The following is a 21,856-nucleotide window of genomic DNA, read 5'->3' on the forward strand; positions in this document are numbered from 1 at the left end:
CTAGTTAAATAATAATACAATGATTTAGGTAGTATATTATTCTCAGATATCAAAGTACTATTTTCGACTAGGAATAAATTCACCTGATAATAATCATCAATTTGACTTAGTATTTCCTTCCAGCTCAAACAGGTAGAATCATCATATTTCATGAATATATCCTCATCATCCTCCCTTTCTTCATGAAAAGCCGTCCTCGGCTTTTGGTAAACTGAAAGTGGAAGGAACAAAAAGAACAACGCATACGCAGAGTATATGTAGATATAGAATGTTGTATCAATTTTACGTACATGAGTAGTATTCTCATAATCCAAATTGCAACTTAACTTGCAAGTATAAGTGAAGCATATAGAAATACCATCACGGTGAGAAACAAATATGTATACAGTCTTATTGTTCAATATCAACTCAAGTGTTCTCACGGAAGACCGATGATCAAATTTTCTATAAACAAGGTTAAACCAATCGAGAATATTTAGATGTATAGATAGTGGATACCATGCTTTTACTGCGCTACTCTGATATGTAGAACAAGTAGATATATGATCATGACTCGCAGCGTATAATATGCAACTCAGTTTGCAAATATAAGTGAAGTATACATCAGTAGCATATAAATGCAACATGTGTTGGGACAAGCACAATGAATCATTGAAATCTGATTCTATTCTAGACATATTAGAACAATCCAACATAGGTAAAATTACTCGTGTTGGCTGCAGCTTATCAAATAAAACAGAATCAATATTCATACTATCACGAAAATTATGTACTATCCCGCAGCAAAACGACTTTCTCACATAGCATAGAGGACCGGAAACAGCAAGTTTCAATTCAGAAATTCTATCACAAGTAATGCATATGTGATCCACCAGAAATTTCTCATCCATGCTATAGTCACCAATGAGATTAAACATGAAAGAATATGCATAGGTGCTAGAATTCACATATGAAATTTCAGCAATCTTATCCATAGCACATCGCAAATTCATAGGTTCATTTAACATGATATAACACACAATATCATCAGGCGGTATTCTAGCAAGTACTTCCTTGTGGGTAATCAGTACCACATGATCAAAATCCAAAATTTGCAATTCATCACATGGTGTTGAAGTATATGTGCAAGTCAAATCCAATGAAGGAACCAACAAAGAAGTAGACTCACAGAATTCTGTTGTAACGGCTGGTTGTAGTTTTAAGATGGCACTATGCATAGTAACATCCTCCAATGTAGAAGGTACCACCGTCACCTCTTCCCGTGATGCAGGTTGTTGTACATTAAGCTCCCTTTCTTCAAAAGCAACCTGCATTTCAGAACTAACAATAACAGAAGAAAAGAGCATTACATTAGTAGAGATATCCTCACACGTCCTATCATCTACTACACTCATGTATTCTTTTTCTCTCATACTCTCAAAGTGTATTCTCTCAACCTCAAGTATAGTGGAATCACACAACTCACTTTTAATAACACTCTCACTCAATTTGGCTGTGTGGCTCTCATTCTTACATGGGTTGTGATACACATCCTGGTCACGATGACATATAATAGAATTGTCACCATCCATCATGATCTTGTACTCCGCGGACAAGCAGAATTCCTTTGTTCTCTCCTTGCGAAGAAGATGATACTCATGAAATTTGTCGGCTGGAGCACGCAACAAAGCACGCCGCTTCATATTCCACTTGAAAGACATTTTCTTCACATCACGACAAGATTGAACATGAAACTTGTGGCACCAAGGATTTCCCAAGAGAACGTGACACGAGTCAAGTGGCACAGGAGATACAACGCATCGAACAACCTCAGTATGCCCGCCGATAGTAATAGGAACATCGGCACTGTGTGAAATCAGCAATGTACCATATGATGAATGCAAGAGGTATGGCACTGTACGGGCACTCGTGGGTAGCTGCAATTTCTCGACAACCTCAGTACTGATTAAATTGATACGAGAGGAGCCGTCAATAGTGGTGGCAGCGCATCGCTCACCAATCAGCACGTTATGGTGGAAAAGTCCATCACCATCAAAAGTACCACGTTCTTCCTCCCAAAAAGCAGCACTACAATATCTATGGTGGAAGAAGCGATATTTGCGAGTCTCCAACGAATCCTTAATGTCATCTGCCATGATTAGTCAACACCCGATATGTATATATGGTGGAAACACTCAACTCACTCAAAACTGAAAGAAACAATGTATCTTACCGTTCCAAAGTGAATTAGAGAAAACTAACCAGCTTGTAGTGGCAGAACGTGCACAAATGTGGCGAAACGAATACCGAGGGTGAAAACTATCACACGACAAACCAGTGTATATGGTGGAGCTTGGTTGGGATACCTAACAACACCAATTCATAAAGCCTAGTGCTGATCGTATGACATGAGACCCACGGAAACGCACACGGTGGAGATAAATGGGGCAATTGCAACTATAAGGATGAGCTGGAAAAAAAAATTCGGAGTAATGCTCGTGTTGCAACGCACAAGAGAGACGCTAGCAAATAGCTCAATAATAGGGCACAAGATTGCTCAAAACTAAGTAGTGCAAGACAGATGTGTAAACAGCAATAGTGCTCCAAATAGACTGAGATCAATATATAGTTCCGGCCTCTTTTCGTTTCTCTTGATACTGTAGCTACAGTAACTCGGAATTTTTTTCTGCTCTCGCTTTTTTTTGTATCTTTTTTTTCTCTCTTTTTTTTTCTGAACCATGCCACACAAGTTAATCACAGGAGTAAAAAGAATAGTCTGCCAAATATAATATGCACTTTACAACCTAAAACGTGAGCAGCCCTTGAGCGTTAAAATTACTAGTCTCGTGGGAAAGTTCTATACGCAAATAGAGATTGGCTTATACGTATGGCTCTCAAAAAGGAAGACTCAGATTAACGAAACGTGTGATCTATGAAATCTAGACTCGGACAGCAACAACACGCGCGCGTCAGGCGATGACTCGGTGGGGGTTAGGGCGAGCGACGAAATTTTTCCACGCGGAACAGCGAGCGCAACAATGGCGATAGATGAGGCGAATTTTTTTTAAATAATACACTTTTTAATATTAATTCCAGAAATAATATTCGTTTTCAGCTAATTTCAGAAATAATACACCGTCCGGGTGGGGGAACCCGAATTTACAAAATCGGGTTTGAGGAGCCCGAGACGAGGCGAATCTGCCGTGTCAGGCCAATTTCGGGGTGCTCCTCCCCGAAGCGTGGGTGTCGGCCACCGAAGGCCCGTGTCGGACTGTCCCCTGGACAGGAGCAGATGCTGTCGGGGCGGAGAATCCCGAGGCCGTAACTTCGGGCACGCTGAGCCCGAGTCGGGCAGGACGACCCCGAATCGAGGCGATATTAAATGCGTCGCGCGCGCTGCTGCCTCGCCCGAGCGCTCTGCCCTTCTTCTTCCTCCTTCAGCCTCAGTTCATCTGCTTTCTCTCTCTCGTTTGCTCTTTGGCCAGCAGCGTTTTCTCTCATTGCTGAGCCAATACAACGGAATTTAAGATACAACTGAAATTAAGATACATAGCCAATACGACACATCACACTACTTTCCCTGCGTCCACCGTGGCCATTTTCCAGACTTGTCGCCGCGTTCTTCTGCCGCTTGCGCTTCAGCAGCTCTTTCCCTTAGTCTCTTCCTTTCCGCTTCACGAGCCTCCCTGCGAACCTCTTCGTCTGCAAACCTACGTGCAGCCTCATCATCCATCCTCTTCTGATTCACCTCTCGGTTACGAGCTTGTTCCGCCCTTAGTTTCTGTATCTGCCTCTCTCGCTCTGCTTTCTCATTAGCACGAACCTTTTCCCAACGCTCCTCCTCAAAGAACGTTGCCCACGCACGGCGCTGTTTCTCCTCAACCTCCTCGCGCGCCCAATCCGGCTGCTCCGTGTCTATCCAGTGAAACCATTTGCATAGGGGCGGGGGAGACTACAACACAAACAGTAAGATTAAATCAAATTCACAAACAAATTTAAGCCAACATACAATTATGTCGAAACATACCGGCGGCCTGGTGGACGATGAAGCTGAACTACGGGGTGGATCATGCTCATAGCTCGCACACATGAAAAATTTCATGCCGAACTGGTCGGAGAAATCCTCCACCTGCTTAACCTTAGCAACACGGCCGCACCAACAACGCTCCGCAGTCACACCCGGGGGTAAACTTGCAGCCTTCGCCTTCACCGGCCTAAACTCCTGGTCAGAGCACGGCACACTCATGATGGCTAAGAGTGAGCAAACGGGATAAAATAGAGATACAAGAACTTGTGCAATCCAGAGTAGCGATGCCTGCTTTTATAGGCAAAAATTCGACAGTGTGGCGGGAAAATTTAGCGGGAGATAGTGGCGGGAGATGATGGCGGGAAGGAGTGGCGGGAAGAAGTGGCGGGAAGGGTGGCGGCAAAGGCGGGAGGGAAACACGGCGGTGCGAACGCGAAAAGGCGGGAAAATTTCGTGCTGGGCAGAAAATCGGGTTCAATAAACCCGATTTATTGAAGTCGGGTTCAAATTGCCCGATTATTAGGTATCGGGTTCAACTTGCCCGATTTTCAGAAATCGGGTTCAACCACCCCGATTACTGCTTTTTTTATTTTTCTTTTTCCATCACGGCGCAGAAGGCGCAGAAGAATCTTATTTTCGGGTTCCCCAACCCCGATTTCGTAATTTTGGGTTCCTCAAACCCGATTTCGTAATTTCGGGTTCCACCACCCCGACGGTGTATTATTTCTGAAATTTGCTGAAAACGGCTATTATTCCTGGAATTAATATTAAAAAGTGTATTATTTAAAAAAAATTCGCATAGATGAGTGGCAGCGACTTGATGGGTCACACGGCAGGTTTACAGCAGCAGTCCAAAGAATTCAAGTGCGGCACCTTCTTCCACGCATGTAAAAAGTAAACAAGGAAAAGACGTAACCCACGTGATCCTGCCTTGATCAATGAAAACACAAGAACGTGTTGTGCACCCAGATGAGATGGAAGCTCCTAGCTCGATTAAGACTCCGACGACAAAACTAGATGAACATAGAACCTAGACGCAAACTACGACTCAGATCGGAAGAAAAAAAAATTATGCAAAAGGAAAGACTACGATCAGCAACTAAAACAGATGAACACATACAATCTAGGGTTATGGCAAATATTTTTGTGGGTTTTTTTTTCTGTATAGGAGAAAACAAAAAACTAATATAGGGATAAATTTTGTGGATGCTCACCAAGTAAACCTGGTGCTCTGATACCAAGATGATAAGGGGTGGCCCGATCTTCTCGTTGAGCGATGGTAGATGGTGGATGATAACTCGCGAGATGCCCTCGAACTCTCCGGATGTTCCCCCGCTGCCAGTGCAACAGATTTTCAACCCTATGGATATTCGCAACACCACACGCTTGCGCACGTAGCTGCCGACCACGAACGGTATGTTGCAATCTTCTAATTCCCAGTGGAACAGCAGATCACACGAATACTTTCAGTAAAACTCCAGATCGATACGAATTGGAGAGTATAATTTCAGAGGACTGCGTATAGCAATTCAACTAAATATATTTTTGTCTAAAACATTGTCTAACCCTAAAATTACAATACTGCTAGCTATTTATGGAGGAGGGCGCCGAGGCCTTCACACGTGAGCCGATCGAAGACGTACGTTATTTCCTAACGCCAGTGAACATGGCCGATCGGCCAAGCAATTCACGAGTAGAAGCCTGCTACATGCATATTTGTTGGGCCCCATTTAATTAACTTGGACAAGTTTGAAGCTGGTACGTAATCGTGTCATCCTTGTACCTGGTGTTGCACCTGCATGCTCCATGCAAATGGTAGATGGATAGCAACAACGTAACATGCATATGATCAGTTTTTGCATGCATATTTTGCCTTCATCCATTTAACTTGCATTTGCTTCCATCTTCTCAAACTAGTACACTTTAACTAGCTCCAGGTACTGGTCGCTTCATGGTCGCCGTCCTCCCTCTCCTCCCGCTGGCGCCATTCCAATATACCTCAAATCTAGTTAAATAATAATACAATAATTTAGGTAGTATATTATTCTCAGATATCAAAGTACTATTTTCGACTAGGAATAAATTCACCTGATAATAATCATCAATTTGACTTAGTATTTCCTTCCAGCTCAAACAGGTAGAATCATCATATTTCATGAATATATCCTCATTATTCAAATAGAGAGGCTTGATAACTTTTAGCCCGAAAAAAAGTTTCTCGAAAGATTTCAACCCTTAGACCGATTCTCTCTTTCGGTAGCAGACACCGAGGCTAGGAAACCTATGGGTGCTAGTTTTGAAGATCTCGTCGAAACGGATTTATTGGTGAAAGCGGATTTTAATTTGGAGTTGTCGTTTGAAAGTTAAAACATTTTGAATTAAACAATTTGGAAAAGATTCCGCTGACATCAGCAAATTCGTCTATTTTGTGCATGCATGCAGAATTTTTTCTCAATAGTCTGCACCAGGTTGATAATTTTATACATTTACCGTTGATCACTCAAATACGGAGGGGTTGATTATTCAAATAGAAAGGGTTGATAACTTTTAGTCAGAAAAAAAGTTTGTCGAAACATATTAACATGAGTGCTAGTTTTGAAGATCTCGTCGAGATGAATTTATTGGTGAAAGCGGATCTTAATTTGGAGTTGTCGTTTGAAAGTTAAAACGTTTTGAACTTTCAAATTTGGAAAAGATTCCGCTGACATCAGCAAATTCGTCTATTTTGTGCATGCATGCAGAACTTTTTCTAAATAGTCTGCATCAGGTTGATAATTTTATACATTTACCGTTGATCACTCAATTACGGGGGGTTGATTATTCAAATAGAAAAGGTTGATAACTTTTAGCCCGAAAAAAAGTCGTCGAAACATATTAACATGAGTGCTAGTTTTGAAGATCTCGACGAGACCGGCTCATAGGTGAAAATAGGTCTTAAATCGGAGTTGTCGTTTGTGAGATAAAACATTTTAAATTTTCAAATTCGGAAAGATTATCGCTTACATCATCAAATTCGTCTGTTTCTACATGCATGCAAAACTTTCCCTTAATAGCCTTCACTATAGTCCAAATTTTTGCCAAAAATAGAAAAAAAATTTGGTTGAAAACTGAGCGCTCATTCCCTCCCTAGCGCTCGAGCGCTAGCTAGGGCAGCCCCCTCTAGTGGGGTTTTGCTTTATAAGAGATATAGATTTCACCACATCCAAGAGTTACATGCATGGAAAAATCAAGAAGACAATTGCTAAATATTATTGGTCTTGATTCATGTGTGATACGTCTCCGACGTATCGATAATTTCTTATGTTCCATGCCACATTATTGATGATATCTACATGTTTTATGCATACTTTATGTCATATTTATGCATTTTCCGGAACTAACCTATTGACGAGATGCCGAAGGGCCAGTTGCTGTTTTCTACTGTTTTTAGTTTCAGAAATCCTAGTAAGGAAATATTCTCGGAATCGGACGAAATCAACGCCCAGCATCCTATTTTTCCACGAAGCTTCCAGAACACCCGAGAGTCGCCAGAGGGGAGCCCTGGTGGGCCCAGGAGGTAGGCCGGCGCGGCCCAGGCCCTGGCCGCGCCGCCCTATCATCTCACCGCCTCTTCGACCCTCTGACGCCGCCTCTTCGCCTATATAAAGGTCCTCGACCTAAAACCTCGATACGGAAAAGTCACGGTACGACAAACCATCCAGAGCTGCCGCCATCGCGAAGCCAAGATCTGGGGGACAGGAGTCTCCGTTCCTGCACGCCGCCGGGACGGGGAAGTGCCCCCGGAAGGCTTCTCCATCAACACCACCGCCATCTTCATCACCGCTGCTGTCTCCCATGAGGAGGGAGTAGTTCTCCATCGAGGCTCGGGGCTGTACCGGTAGCTATGTGGTTCATCTCTCTCCCTATGTACTTCAATACAATAATCTCATGAGCTGCCTTACATGATTGAGATTCATATGATGATGCTTGTAATCTAGATGTCATTATGCTAGTCAAGTGGATTTTACTTATGTGATCTCCGGAGACTCCTTGTCCCACGTGTGTAAAGGTGACAGTGTGTGCACAGTGTGGGTCTCTTAGGCTATATTTCACAGAATACTTATTCACTGTTATGAATGGCATAGTGAAGTGCTTATTTATATCTCTTTATGATTGCAATGTGTTTTGTATCACAATTTATCTGTGTGCTACTCTAGTGATGTTATTAAAGTAGTTTATTCCTCCTGCACGGTGTAATGGTGACAGTGTGTGCATCGTGTTAGTACTTGGCGTAGGCTATGATTGTGATCTCTTGTAGATTATGAAGTTAACTATTGCTATGATAGTATTGATGTGATCTATGCCTCCTTTCGTAGCGTGAAGGTGACAGTGTGCATGCTATGTTAGTACTTGGTTTGGTTATGTTGATCTGTCATGCACTCTAAGGTTATTTAAATATGAACATCGAATATTGTGGAGCTTGTTAACTCCGGCATTGAGGGTTCGTGTAATCCTACACAGTTAGTGGTGTTCATCATCCAACAAGAGGGTGTAGAGTCTAGCATCTATCTATTTATTCTGTTATGTGATCAATGTTGAGAGTGTCCACTAGTGAAAGTATGATCCCTAGGCCTTGTTCCTAAATACTGCTATCGCTGCTTGTTTACTGTTTTACTGCGTTTCTACTGCCTGCAATATTACCACCATGAACCACACGCCAATCCTGGATAGCAAAGCACTTTTCTGGTGCCATTGCTACTGCTCATATTTATTCATACCACCTGTATTTCACTATCTCTTCGCCGAACTAGTGCACCTATTAGGTGTGTTGGGGACACAAGAGACTTCTTCCTTTGTGGTTGCAGGGTTGCATGAGAGGGATATATTTGACCTCTTCCTCCCTGAGTTCGATAAACTTTGGGTGATCCACTTAAGGGAAACTTGCTGCTGTTCTACAAACCTCTGCTCTTGGAGGCCCAACACTGTCTACAAGAATAGAAGCACCCGTAGACATCAAGCACTTTTCTGGCGCCGTTGCCGGGGAGGAAAGGTAAAAGGCACTCATACTCCGGTTCCAGGTAACAGTAATTTTCTGGCGCCATTGTGTTTGTGCTCGAAGCTATTTCCTTTAGATCCTGCAATTGCATCTTTTTGTTTCTTGTTTACACTAGTTAGGCATAATGGAAAACAACAAAAATATGAGAGATCTTTATGAACTTTATCTTGAATTAGGACATGATGTTTTTGAAGAGAGAATTAAAAAACCCATGGAACTTTATATGCATGCTAATGGGAATGTTATTAATATGAATGCTTTGAACACTATTGTTGCTAATGCTATGGAAAATTCTAAGCTTGGGGAAGCTGGCTTTGATGAGCATGATCTTTTTAGTCCCCCAAGCATTGAGGAGAAAATTTACTTTGATGATACTTTACCTCCTATTTATGATGATTATAATGATAGTAGTCTTTTGTTGCTGCCTGTTATGGAGGATAAATTTGATTATGATTATACTATGCCTCCTACACTTGATGAGAATAATAATGATAGCTACTTTGTTGAATTTGCTCCCACTACAACTAATAAAATTGATTATGCTTATGTGGAGAGTAATAATTTTATGCATGAGACTCATGATAAGAATGCTTTATGTGATAGTTATATTGTTGAGTTTGCTCATGTTGCTACTGAAAGTTATTATGAGAGAGGAAAATATGGTTGTAGAAATTTTCATGTTACTAAAATGCATCTCTATGTGCTTAAATTTTTGAAGCTATACTTGTTTTATCTTCCTATGCTTGTCACTTTGCTCTTTATGAACTTGTTTATTTACAAGATTCCTTTTCATAGGAAGCATGTTAGATTTAAATGTGTTTCTAATTTTCTGCTTGATGCTCTCTTTTGCTTCAAATACTATTTCTTGCGAGTGCATCATTAAAACTGTTGAGCCCATCTTAATGGCTATAAAGAAAGAACTTCTTGGGAGATAACCCATGTGTTTATTTTGCTACAGTAACTTTGTTTTTATTTTGTGTCTTGGAAGTTGTTTACTACTGTAGCAACCTCTCTTTATCTTAGTTTTGTGCATTATTGTGCAAAGTAAAGTCGTTGATAGTAAGGTTCATACTAGATTTGGATTACTGCGCAGAAACAGATTTCTTTGCTGTCACGAATCTGGGCCTAATTCTCTGTAGGTAACTCAGAAAATTATACCAATTTACGTGAGTGATCCTCAGATATGTACTCAACTTTCATTCAATTTAAGCATTTTCATTTGAGCAAGTCTGGTGCCTCAATAAAATTCGTCTTTACGGACTGTTCTGTTTTGACAGATTCTGCCTTTTATTTCGCATTGCTTCTTTTGCTATGTGGGATGGATTTCTTTATTCCATTAACTTCCAGTAGCTTTGAGAAATGTCCAGAAGTGTTAAGAATGATTGTGTCACCTCTGAACATGTGAGTTTTTGATTATGCACTAACCCTCTAATGAGTTTGTTTCGAGTTTGGTGTGGAGGAAGTTTTCAAGGGACAAGAGAGGAGGATGATACAATATGATCAAGAAGAGTGAAAGGTCTAAGCTTGGGGATGCCCCGGTGGTTCATCCCTGCATATTTCAAGAAGACTCAAGCATCTAAGCTTGGGGATGCCCAAGGCATCCCCTTCTTCATCGACAAATTATCAGGTTCCTTCTCTTGAAACTATATTTTTATTCGGTCACATCTTATGTACTTTACTTGGAGCGTCTGTATGTTTCTTGTTTTTGTTTTTGTTTGAATAAATGCTTGTGTGGGAGAGAGACACGCTCCGCTGGTTCGTATGAACACATGTGTTCTTAGCCTTTAATTCTCATGGCGAAGGTTGAAACTGCTTCGTTAATTTGTTATATGGTTGGAATCGGGAAATGCTACATGTAGTAATTGCTAAAATATCTTGGATAATGTGATACTTGGCAATTGTTGTGCTCATGTTTAAGCTCTTGCATCATATACTTTGCACTTATTAATGAAGAAATACATAGAGCTTGCTAAAATTTGGTTTGCATAATTGGTCTCTCTAAGGTCTAGATAATTTCTAGTAAAGAGTTTGAACAACAGGGAAGACGGTGTAGAGTCTTATAATGTTTACAATATGTATTTTATGTGAGTTTTGCTGCACCGGTTCATCCTTGTGTTTGTTTCAAATAACCTTGCTAGCCTAAGCCTTGTATCGAGAGGGAATACTTCTCATGCATCCAAATCCTTGAGCCAATAACTATGCCATTTGTGTCCACCATACCTACCTACTACATGGTATTTCTCCGCCATTCCAAAGTAAATTGCTTGAGTGCTACCTTTAAATTTCTATCCTTCACCTTTACAATATATAGCTCATGGGACAAATAGCCTAAAAACTATTGTGGTATTGAATATGTACTTATGCACTTTATCTCTTATTAAGTTGCTTGTTGTGCGATAACCATGTTCCTGGGGACGCCATCAACTACTCTTTATTGAATATCATGTGAGTTGCTATGCATGTTCGTCTTGTCTGAAGTAAGGGAGATTTACCGCTAGAAGGTTAGAGCATTGCATAATGTTAGAGAAGAACATTGGGCCACTAACTAAAGCCATGATCCATGGTGGAAGTTTCAGTTTTGGACAAATATCCTCAATCTCATATGAGAAAATTAATAATTGTTGAATGCTTAAGCATTAAAGAGGAGTCCATTATCTGTTGTCTATGTTGTCCCGGTATGGATGTCTAAGTTGAGAATAATCAATAGAGAGAAATCCAATGCGAGCTTTCTCCTTAGAGGTACCCCTCTGTGACACTTGGTTAAAACATATGCATTGCGATGATAATCCAGGTAATCCGAGCTAATTAGGACAAGGTGCGGGCACTATTAGTTTACTATGCATGAGGCTTGCAACTTGTAGGATATAATTTACATAACACATATGCTTTATTACTACCATTGACAAAATTGTTTCTTGTTTTCAAAACCAAAGCTCTAGCACAAATATAGCAATCGATGCTTCCCTCTGCGAAGGGCCATTCTTTTACTTTCATGTTGAGTCAGTTTACCTATTTCTCTCCACCTCAAGAAGCAAACACTTGTGTGAACTGTGCATTGATTCCTACATACTTGCATATTGCACTTATTATATTACTTTGCATTGACAACTATCCATGAGATATACATGTTATAAGTTGAAAGCAACCGCTGAAACTTAATCTTCCTTTGTGTTGCTTCAATGCCTTTACTTTGAATTATTGCTTTATGAGTTAACTCTTATGCAAGACTTATTGATGCTTGTCTTGAAGTACTATTCATGAAAAGTCTTTGCTTTATGATTCATTTGTTTACTCATGTCATTTACATTGTTTTGATCGCTGCATTCATTACATATGCTTACAATAGTATGATCAAGGTTATGATGGCATGTCACTCCAGAAATTATCTTTGTTTATCGTTTACCTGCTCGGGACGAGCAGAAACTAAGCTTGGGGATGCTGATACGTCTCCGACATATCGATAATTTCTTATGTTCCATGCCACATTATTGATGATATCTACATGTTTTATGCATACTTTATGTCATATTTATGCATTTTCCGGAACTAACCTATTGACGAGATGCCGAAGGGCCAGTTGCTGTTTTCTACTGTTTTTGGTTTCAGAAATCCTAGTAAGGAAATATTCTCGGAATCGGACGAAATCAACGCCCAGCATCCTATTTTTCCACGAAGCTTCCAGAACACCCGAGAGTCGCCAGAGGGGAGCCCTGTTGGGCCCAGGAGGTAGGCCGGCGCGGCCCAGGCCCTGGCCGCGCCGCCCTATCATCTCACCGCCTCTTCGACCCTCTGACGCTGCCTCTTCGCCTATATAAAGGTCCTCGACCTAAAACCTCGATACGGAAAAGTCACGGTACGACAAACCATCCAGAGCTACCGCCATCGCGAAGCCAAGATCTGGGGGACAGGAGTCTCCGTTCCTGCACGCCGCCGGGACGGGGAAGTGCCCCCGGAAGGCTTCTCCATCAACACCACCGCCATCTTCATCACCGCTGCTGTCTCCCATGAGGAGGGAGTAGTTCTCCATCGAGGCTCGGGGCTGTACCGGTAGCTATGTGGTTCATCTCTCTCCCTATGTACTTCAATACAATAATCTCATGAGCTGCCTTACATGATTGAGATTTATATGATGATGCTTGTAATCTAGATGTCATTATGCTAGTCAAGTGGATTTTACTTATGTGATCTCCGGAGACTCCTTGTCCCACGTGTGTAAAGGTGACAGTGTGTGCACCGTGTGGGTCTCTTAGGCTATATTTCACATAATACTTATTCACTGTTATGAATGGCATAGTGAAGTGCTTATTTATATCTCTTTATGATTGCAATGTGTTTTGTATCACAATTTATCTGTGTGCTACTCTAGTGATGTTATTAAAGTAGTTTATTCCTCATGCACGGTGTAATGGTGACAGTGTGTGCATCGTGTTAGTACTTGGCGTAGGCTATGATTGTGATTTCTTGTAGATTATGAAGTTAACTATTGCTATGATAGTATTGATGTGATCTATGCCTCCTTTCGTAGCGTGAAGGTGACAGTGTGCATGCTATGTTAGTACTTGGTTTGATTATGTTGATCTATCATGCACTCTAAGGTTATTTAAATATGAACATCGAATATTGTGGAGCTTGTTAACTCCGGCATTGAGGGTTCGTGTAATCCTACACAGTTAGTGGTGTTCATCATCCAACAAGAGGGTGTAGAGTCTAGCATCTATCTATTTATTCTGTTATGTGATCAATGTTGAGAGTGTCCACTAGTGAAAGTATGATCCCTAGGCCTTGTTCCTAAATACTGCTATCGCTGCTTGTTTACTGTTTTACTGCGTTTCTACTGCCTGCAATATTACCACCATCAACCACACGCCAGTCCTGGACAGCAAAGCACTTTTCTGGTGCTGTTGCTACTGCTCATACTTATTCATACCACCTGTATTTCACTATCTCTTCGCCGAACTAGTGCACTTATTAGGTGTGTTGGGGACACAAGAGACTTCTTGCTTTGTGGTTGCAGGGTTGCATGAGAGGGATATCTTTGACCTCTTCCTCCCTGAGTTCGATAAACCTTGGGTGATCCACTTAAGGGAAACTTGCTGCTGTTCTACAAACCTCTGCTCTTGGAGGCCCAACACTGTCTACAAGAATAGAAGCATCCGTAGACATCAATGTGTGATGAGAGAAACATTTTAAAGTGCATGAAAAGGGTAAAAGTACACTCTTTTGGATAAATGTCTATTTATTTAAGAACAAAGGGAGTATGCTGTGGTCTCGTTTGAAGAATAGTTGAATAGTTCGCGATAACATAACTCCAAATTACTAAACTTTGTTTTCATTCTTAGACAAAGGAGCATAATGATTAAGGCCATCCATACAAGAGAAACAAACTCCAAATTACTTGCAGTAAAATGAAAACACGACGTCCATTTTCGAAATGACAACTCGTAACATGAATGCTGGCTTCTGGTTACGTCTTATTGGCTTCTGGTTGAGAGCTCTGTGCATCGTCTCCAACCGTGGACTGCTTCTCAGATTGATTAACCGGCTCCTGCATGGCGGACGCATTCCTGGAGCGCAGAAGCATGGCGCGCATTGCCGGCGTCGAGTACGACAACGTCGCCTCGTCCTGCACCGCCGCCGAGCCGACCGCGCGAAATGACACCATTCTGGGAAGACCGTCCGAGTTCGCAGATTGATTAACCGGCTCCTGCATCATCTGCCTCGAGTTGGCGCGCTGCTGCGCGTGCGCGCTCATCCCGGCGAGCATGTACGCCCGCCCGGAGCGCAAGTAGCTCTGCCGGCTCGACACGCGCTCGCGCATGTCCAGCAGCTCGGCGCCCAGCGCCACGATCACCGCGTCGCCGTCCCCTGACTGCGCCACCACGCGCTGCCGGTTCTCGAGTATCCCTACTGCCTCCTCGTGCGCGCCCCGCTCCGCCGCCGCCCTCGCCGCAGCGATGTCCTCCGCCGCCTCCACCCGCAGACGCTCCCGCTCCACCTCCACTGATCTCGCTGTGTCCCCCGCGTTCTCTGGCCTAGCCACCACCACGTCCTCCGCCGTCACACTCACGTCCCCGCCGGTCGCCGCGTCTTTGTAGCTGCAGACCACTTTCACCAGACACATAGTGTTGTTGCCGTCTGCCGCTTCGGCTCTTGGCACCGCCAGGAACAGCAGGAAACGCCTCTCCTCGTCCGCGTACAGCTCCCCGACCCGGACCGTGGCGGCGCGGCCGTCCTCATCGACGCGGCTCTCATAGCGGCCTGACCTGACCGAAATGACACGGACTCCCGGATGCACGCACGTGACAGCGATGCGCGCCTCCTGAACCACGACGGAGAGCAGCCCGCCGATGCACTGCGCGAACGCGTCCTGGATCACCGCCTCGTTCTCAATGAACGAGAACGTGCCGCCTGTCGACTCGGCGATTACGTGCATCGCCGCCGCGTCGTGGTCGTTGCCAAACCCGAACGTGTGGATCGGCGCCGACCACTCGCCGTCGGTACGCAGAAAGGATGGCGGGACGAGCGCCTCGTAGTTGGCCCCGCCGCCCCGTCGTGTCACCGAGGTGTAGGTGTCCTGGCCGTCGGAGAGGAGCACCACGCTGGAAACAGGGTTCCTGTGCCGGCGCTCGTCGAGCACCTTTGCGGCCGTGCGGAGCCCCTCGGCGATGTTGGTGCCGCCGCGCGCCGCTAGGGACTCCACGGTGCTGATGCAAGAAGCCTTTCCGGCGTCCGTCATGCGCGCGAGCCTGGTCACACGGCGCGCATCGGAGGAGAAGGACACGACGGAGAGGCGGTCGTTGGGGCCGAGGTTGTCGACGACGAACCGCATCGCCTGCTTCAGCAGCGCCAGCTTCTGCCCGCTCATGCTGCCGCTCACGTCGAGCACCGTCACGAGGTCCAGCGGCGCGCGCGGCGCCGCATCGGTTTCGATCATCCCGGGAGCCCTGACGTGCACGAGCACAGCGAAGTTGTCGCTGGACGAGTCCCTGGCGACGGCCGAGCACTCGGCGTGCGTATTGACGACCACCGCTCCGTTGGATGCTGCACCGGCTGGAGCTGTCTGCCGGTTCCCCGTCGGCCCAGAGACCGGCTCCACCTGCTCGTCATCATCGAAGACGACGACCGGATCCGACGTCGGGTTGGGCAGTTGCCGACGCTGCAGGATATGCGCGGGCGGCGGTTGCCGATGCTGCATGATATGCGCGGGCGGCGGTTGCCGATGCTGCAGGATATGCCCGGGCGGCGGTTGCGGCACCGATGTCGGCCGCACGAACGGCAGGTCGCGCCACTGCGCGTTGCAGAGCGGGCAGACGAGGTTGCCGTGCGCGACGCTGGTGGAGATGCAGCTGAAGTGGAAGGTGTGGGAGCACTCCGCCGTGAAGGTGGCCTGCCCACCGCCGGCGCGCATGCTGCCGAGGCAGATGGCGCAAGGATTTGTCTAAGCACGAACAAATTAGTACTGTACGTAGTACAACATTAAGGTGCTTAATTTAATTCAGGAGCGAAATGTCGAATATGCGATGAACACAGAGACACAAGAGATGCGATTTTCAGAATTTGGCACCAAACAAGTAGAAAAACCATGGGTTTCTATCTAGATAAGGTCTAACTGACTCGAGTTTACTCATACCTATCTTCTACCAGAAGCAAACTAAAAGGGAGAAACGAAGAATTCCTTTACCTGGTCAGGGCCTTCCATGGCTGCAAGCTTCTTGATGAAAATCGATACGAACAAGATGTTTCTTTCTCTTCTGAGGGTGAGGGAAATTGATACGGAGAAGTTAGCCGGGTAGCAGTGACATAAAATGACCCTGATGCTTCCTGTGGAAGCTAGTAATATCAATGTTTATTATCGTCGTGGATGACGCGTCGTGCTTGACCCCGACTCAGATGCCCAAATAATGCTACTTGCTGAATTTCCCAGAACTGGTAGTACTTCTTTACGTGTCCTTCGGCATTAAGTCATAGACTTCACCGCGTCAAGCAACTAAAGAACGTCAGAAAACAGTGAGGGTCGATGCAATTGAGGTTGTTATATATATACTATTTCCATCCCAAGACTTAAGACCTATATTTTTTTAGAAAGAAAAACTATGTCAAGTTTGATCAAGTTTTTATCAAATATTATTAAAATGTAAAATACAAAATTAATATTATTAGATAGATAATGAAATATATTTTCATGTACTATCTTCAAAATATCATATTTATTGATAGATTATTCTGAAATTTTGGTCAAATTTTACTGCTTTAACGTTTCAAAAAAATATAAGCCTTAAATCTTGGATGGAGGTGGTATAATCTTGCTGGGAGAAAGATAATATCCTAAACACCAACATTACTTTAACACGACTTTGTGTCATCCGACGACGAGATGCCGACAGTTCGTTTGCTCCTCCATCTCTTGTTCTCTTTCTTTTGGAAGTAGCAGAGTCTTGCATTGAAAATTCTAGGGTAAATCCACATGAATGAGCGACAGGTCACTCTCCAATAGGCAATCTTGCAAATCCGCTACCGTAAAATACCCACTATTTTACCATTTTAGCCGAGAAATGGTCCATTTCAGACAAAACAAATGGCGCGTATGGCAATTTTTCCGCGGGAAAACTTAAAACGACGGCCAAACCTTGAATATACCCGGTACGAGCCACCATTTCATGTTTATGACAAAGTGGACACCAGCTTGGCGGAAGGGAGCTTTCAGCCAGCGCTTTCTCGCTTCCTCGACGTAGCCGGTTATGATTTGATTTCCATGGCGCCTTCTGTCTTCCCCTCTCTCTGCCCTCTCGTTGCCCTGGAGCTACCCATGCCGCCGCATGTCGGTTCCTAAGTTGCATGGGCCAGATCGAGGCCTCCCGAGACACCGGCATAAAGCCGAACCTAGCCTTAGCAACTAACCCTAGAACTAACCTATGTCCACTATCTATAGGGGATCCCCGCGCTGCACTCCCTTCACAATATGTTCGCGAGGTGAAGCCTCACCGGACAGTGGGACGACCACTTCAAGGAAAAAGAACTGCCTTTGTTTTCTACAATGGTTGGGAGGAAAGAAGTGTCCCGGTAAAGCACTAATGCTCGATTCGAGCACCCTTCTGTTAGAAGTTCCAGCAGGCAGGCTGAGGCCGACCATCAACCACCGGGTGGTAGGCATCTTTTCTCCGATTTGCTGAGCCGCCAGCGATGAGCTCGAGGGTCAGGATGTAGTTTATCAGTGGTGGAGCCACCTCAGCCACACTATGGCTGTGTAGTCATATGACTGTTAGGGTAATAGACTTGTTGTATTACCAGGGGGCCAAATGCCACAATATATAGTACAGGTACAGGTGCAAATATGCAGGAAGCCCCCTAACATATGGGGAAACTACAATATACAATATATACATCTAACATCCCCCCTCAAACTCATGGTGGATCCACAACACTGAGTTTGGAGAATAAGAAGTCATGCTGCGCTCAGGTTTGTGCCTTTGTAAAGAAATCCGCCAACTGCAAATCTGAAGGCACATAATGAAATGCAACAACCTGAGCCTGCACCTGAGCACGTGTATAAAAAGCATCAACACCAATATGCTTGGTAAGCTCATGCTTGACCGGATCACGTGCAATACTGATAGCACCTGTACTGTCAGACAAAAATGGAGTGGGTGTCGTAACAGAGACCCCAAAATCTGCAAGCAACCACCGCAACCAGGTCACTGATACGTCCATTTTGCATCACTATTTTATATCATAATTTGCTGTTATTCATTGATATATTTCATATTTGGAGATGATACTTATGTTATTTCATCTATTTTGCATGTTTCATGATTATTGGAGGATCGCGCACCGGAGTCAGGATTCTGCTGGAAAAAGCGCCGTCAGAATGCAATATTTCGGAAGATCAACAATTGACAGAAATTATATGAAAAATCCTATTTTTCCAGAAGACGAAGGGAGCCAGAAGGAGGATCCGAGGAGGGCCGCCATGGGCCCCCCTCATAGGCCGGCGCGGGCCCTGCCCTGGCCGCGCCACCATGTGAGGAGGGGGCCCACAGCCCCCTCTGGCCTCCTCTCCTTCGCGTACATCTTCGTCCCGAAAACCTAAGCTCCAGAGGATAGTCGCGAAGAGTCACAACCGCCTCTGCGGGGCGGAAAACACCAGAGAGAAAAGAGCTCTCCGGCAGGCTGAAATCTGCCGGGGAAATTCCCTCCCGGAGGGGGAAATCGACGCCATCGTCACCGTCATCGAGCTGGACATCATCTCCATCATCATCACCATCATCTTCATCATCATCACCGCTGTCTCCACCGCTGCACATCGTCACCGCTGTAACAATTTGGGTTGGATCTTGATTGTTTGATAGGGGAAACTCTCCCGGTATTGCTACTTGTTATTGATGCTATTGAGTGAAACCATTGAACCAAGATTTATGTTCAGATTGTTATTCATCATCATATTGAAGGAGATATGCCCAAGAAGCAATAATAAAAGTGGTTATTATATATCTTTATGTTTATGATAAATGTTTATATACCATGCTATAATTGTATTAACCGAAACATTGATACATGTGTGATATGTAAACAACAAAGAGTCCCTAGTATGCCTCTTAACTAGCTTGTTGATTAATGGATGATTAGTTTCATAATCATGAACATTGGATGTTATTAATAACAAGGTTATATCATTGTATGAATGATGTAATGGACACACCCAATTAAGCGTAGCATAAGATCTCGTCATTAAGTTATTTGCTATAAGCTTTCGATACATAGTTACCTAGTCCTTATGACCATGAGATCATGTAAATCACTTATACCGGAAAGGTACTTTGATTACACCAAACGCCACTGCGTAAATGGGTGGTTATAAAGGTGGGATTAAGTATCCGGAAAGTATGAGTTGAGGCATATGGATCAACAGTGGGATTTGTCCATCCCGATGACGGATAGATATACTCTGGGCCCTCTCGGTGGAATGTCGTCTAATGTATTGCAAGCATATGAATAAGTTCATAAGAGACCACATACCACGGTACGAGTAAAGAGTACTTGTCAGGAGACGAGGTTGAACAAGGTATGAAGTGATACCGGCCTCGGACAAGTAAAATATCGCGTGACAAAGGGAATTAGTATCGTATGTGAATGGTTCATTCGATCACTAAAGTCATCGTTGAATATGTGGGAGCCATTATGGATCTCCAGATCCCGCTATTGGTTATTGGTCGGAGTGAGTACTCAACCATGTCCGCATAGTTCGCGAACCGTAGGGTGACACACTTAAAGTTGGATGTTGAAATGGTAGAACTTGAATATGGAATGGAGTTCGAATATTTGTTCGGAGTCCCGGATGAGATCCTGGACATCACGAGGAGTCCCGGAATGGTCCGGAGAATAAGATTCATATATAGGAAGTCATTTTATAAGATTTAAAATGATCCGGAAGGTTCTAGAAGGTTCTAGAAAAGTCCGGAAGAAACCACTAAGGAAGGCGGAGTCCCGGAGGGACTCCACCTCCATGGCCGGCCAACCCTAAAGGGGGAGGAGTCCCAAGTGGACTCCCCAAGGGGGCCCGGCCACCCCCTCCCAAGGAAGGGTGGGAATCCCACCTCTAGTGGGAGTCCTAGCTTGGGTAGGTTTCATGTGTTATGGAAGGTTTTGGTTTGGGGTCTTATTCGAAGACTTGTAGACCAACTCTTGGGTGTTCCACCTATATAATGAGGGCCAAGGGGAGGGGGCCGGCCACCCTAACAACCACCAAGGTGGCCGCACCCCTAGTGGCCGGCGCCCCCCTCTCCCAAACCCTAGCGGCCCTCTCTCCTCCACCACATCCCGCACGCTTAGCGAAGCTCCGCCGGATTTCTCCACCACCACCGACACCACGCTGTCGTGCTGTCGGATTCAGGAGGAGCTACTACTTCCGCTGCCCGCTGGAACGGGGAGGTGGACGTCGTCTTCATCAACAACCGAACGTGTGACCGAGTACGGAGGTGCTGCCCGTTCGTGGCGCCGTGATCAAGATCTTCTACGCGCTTTTGCAAGCGGCAAGTGAACGTCTACCGCAGCAACAAGAGCCTCATCTTGTAGGCTTTGGAATCTCTTCAAGGGTGAGACTCGATAATCCCCTCGTTGCTACCGTCTTCTAGATTGCATCTTGGCTTGGATTGCGTGTTCGCGGTAGGAAAATTTTTGTTTTCTATGCAACGTTATCGTACAGTGGTATCAGAGCCGTGTCTATGCATAGATGGTTGCACGAGTAGAACACAATGGTTTTGTGGGCGTTGATGCTCTTGTTATCTTTAGTTTGAGTACTTTGCATCTTTGTGGCATAGTGGGATGAAGCGGCTCGGACTAACTTTACATGACCGCGTTCATGAGACTTGTTCCTCGTTCGACATGCAACTTGTATTGCATAAGAGGCTTTGCGGGTGTCTGTCTCTCCTACTATAGTGAAGATTCAATTTACTCTTCTATTGACAACATTAGTATCAACGTTGTGGTTCATGTTCGTAGGTAGATTAGATCTCTCTCGAAAACCCTAAACCACGTAAAATATGCAAACCAAATTAGAGACGTCTAACTTGTTTTTGCAGGGTTTGGTGATGTGATATGGCCATAATGTGACGATGAATATGTATGAGATGATCATTATTGTATTGTGGCAACCGGCAGGAGCCTTATGGTTGTCTTTAAATTTCATGTTGAGTAGTATTTCAAAGTAGTTGTAATAGTTGCTACATGGAGGACAATCATGAAGACGGCGCCATTGACCTTGACGCTACGCCGACGATGATGGAGATCATGCCCGAAGATGATGGAGATCATGTCCGTGC

The 21,856-nt window shown here is 44.5% G+C and overlaps 2 protein-coding genes across 2 annotated transcripts; both read right to left on the reverse strand.

The window, feature by feature from the left end:
* Positions 1–3,500: 3,500 nt before the first annotated feature.
* On the reverse strand, positions 3,501–4,648 carry LOC127349136 (uncharacterized). The gene is made up of 2 exons (XM_051374916.2): positions 4,007–4,648; positions 3,501–3,931 (listed from the first exon to the last, which is right to left on the reverse strand). Exons 1-2 carry the CDS (start codon positions 4,223–4,225, stop codon positions 3,551–3,553), a joined length of 600 nt encoding a protein of 199 aa, XP_051230876.1. The 5' UTR covers positions 4,226–4,648; the 3' UTR covers positions 3,501–3,550.
* A 9,706-nt stretch (positions 4,649–14,354) lies between these two features.
* On the reverse strand, positions 14,355–16,938 carry LOC127296655 (E3 ubiquitin-protein ligase WAV3). The gene is made up of 2 exons (XM_051326831.2): positions 16,723–16,938; positions 14,355–16,479 (listed from the first exon to the last, which is right to left on the reverse strand). The coding sequence occupies exons 1-2, from the start codon at positions 16,738–16,740 to the stop codon at positions 14,506–14,508; spliced, it is 1,992 nt and encodes a 663-aa protein (XP_051182791.1). The 5' UTR covers positions 16,741–16,938; the 3' UTR covers positions 14,355–14,505.
* Between the last annotated feature and the right edge of the window lie 4,918 nt (positions 16,939–21,856).

The sequence above is a fragment of the Lolium perenne genome, chromosome 4 (genome assembly GCF_019359855.2).
Source record: "Lolium perenne isolate Kyuss_39 chromosome 4, Kyuss_2.0, whole genome shotgun sequence".
NCBI classification, from domain to species: domain Eukaryota; kingdom Viridiplantae; phylum Streptophyta; class Magnoliopsida; order Poales; family Poaceae; genus Lolium; species Lolium perenne.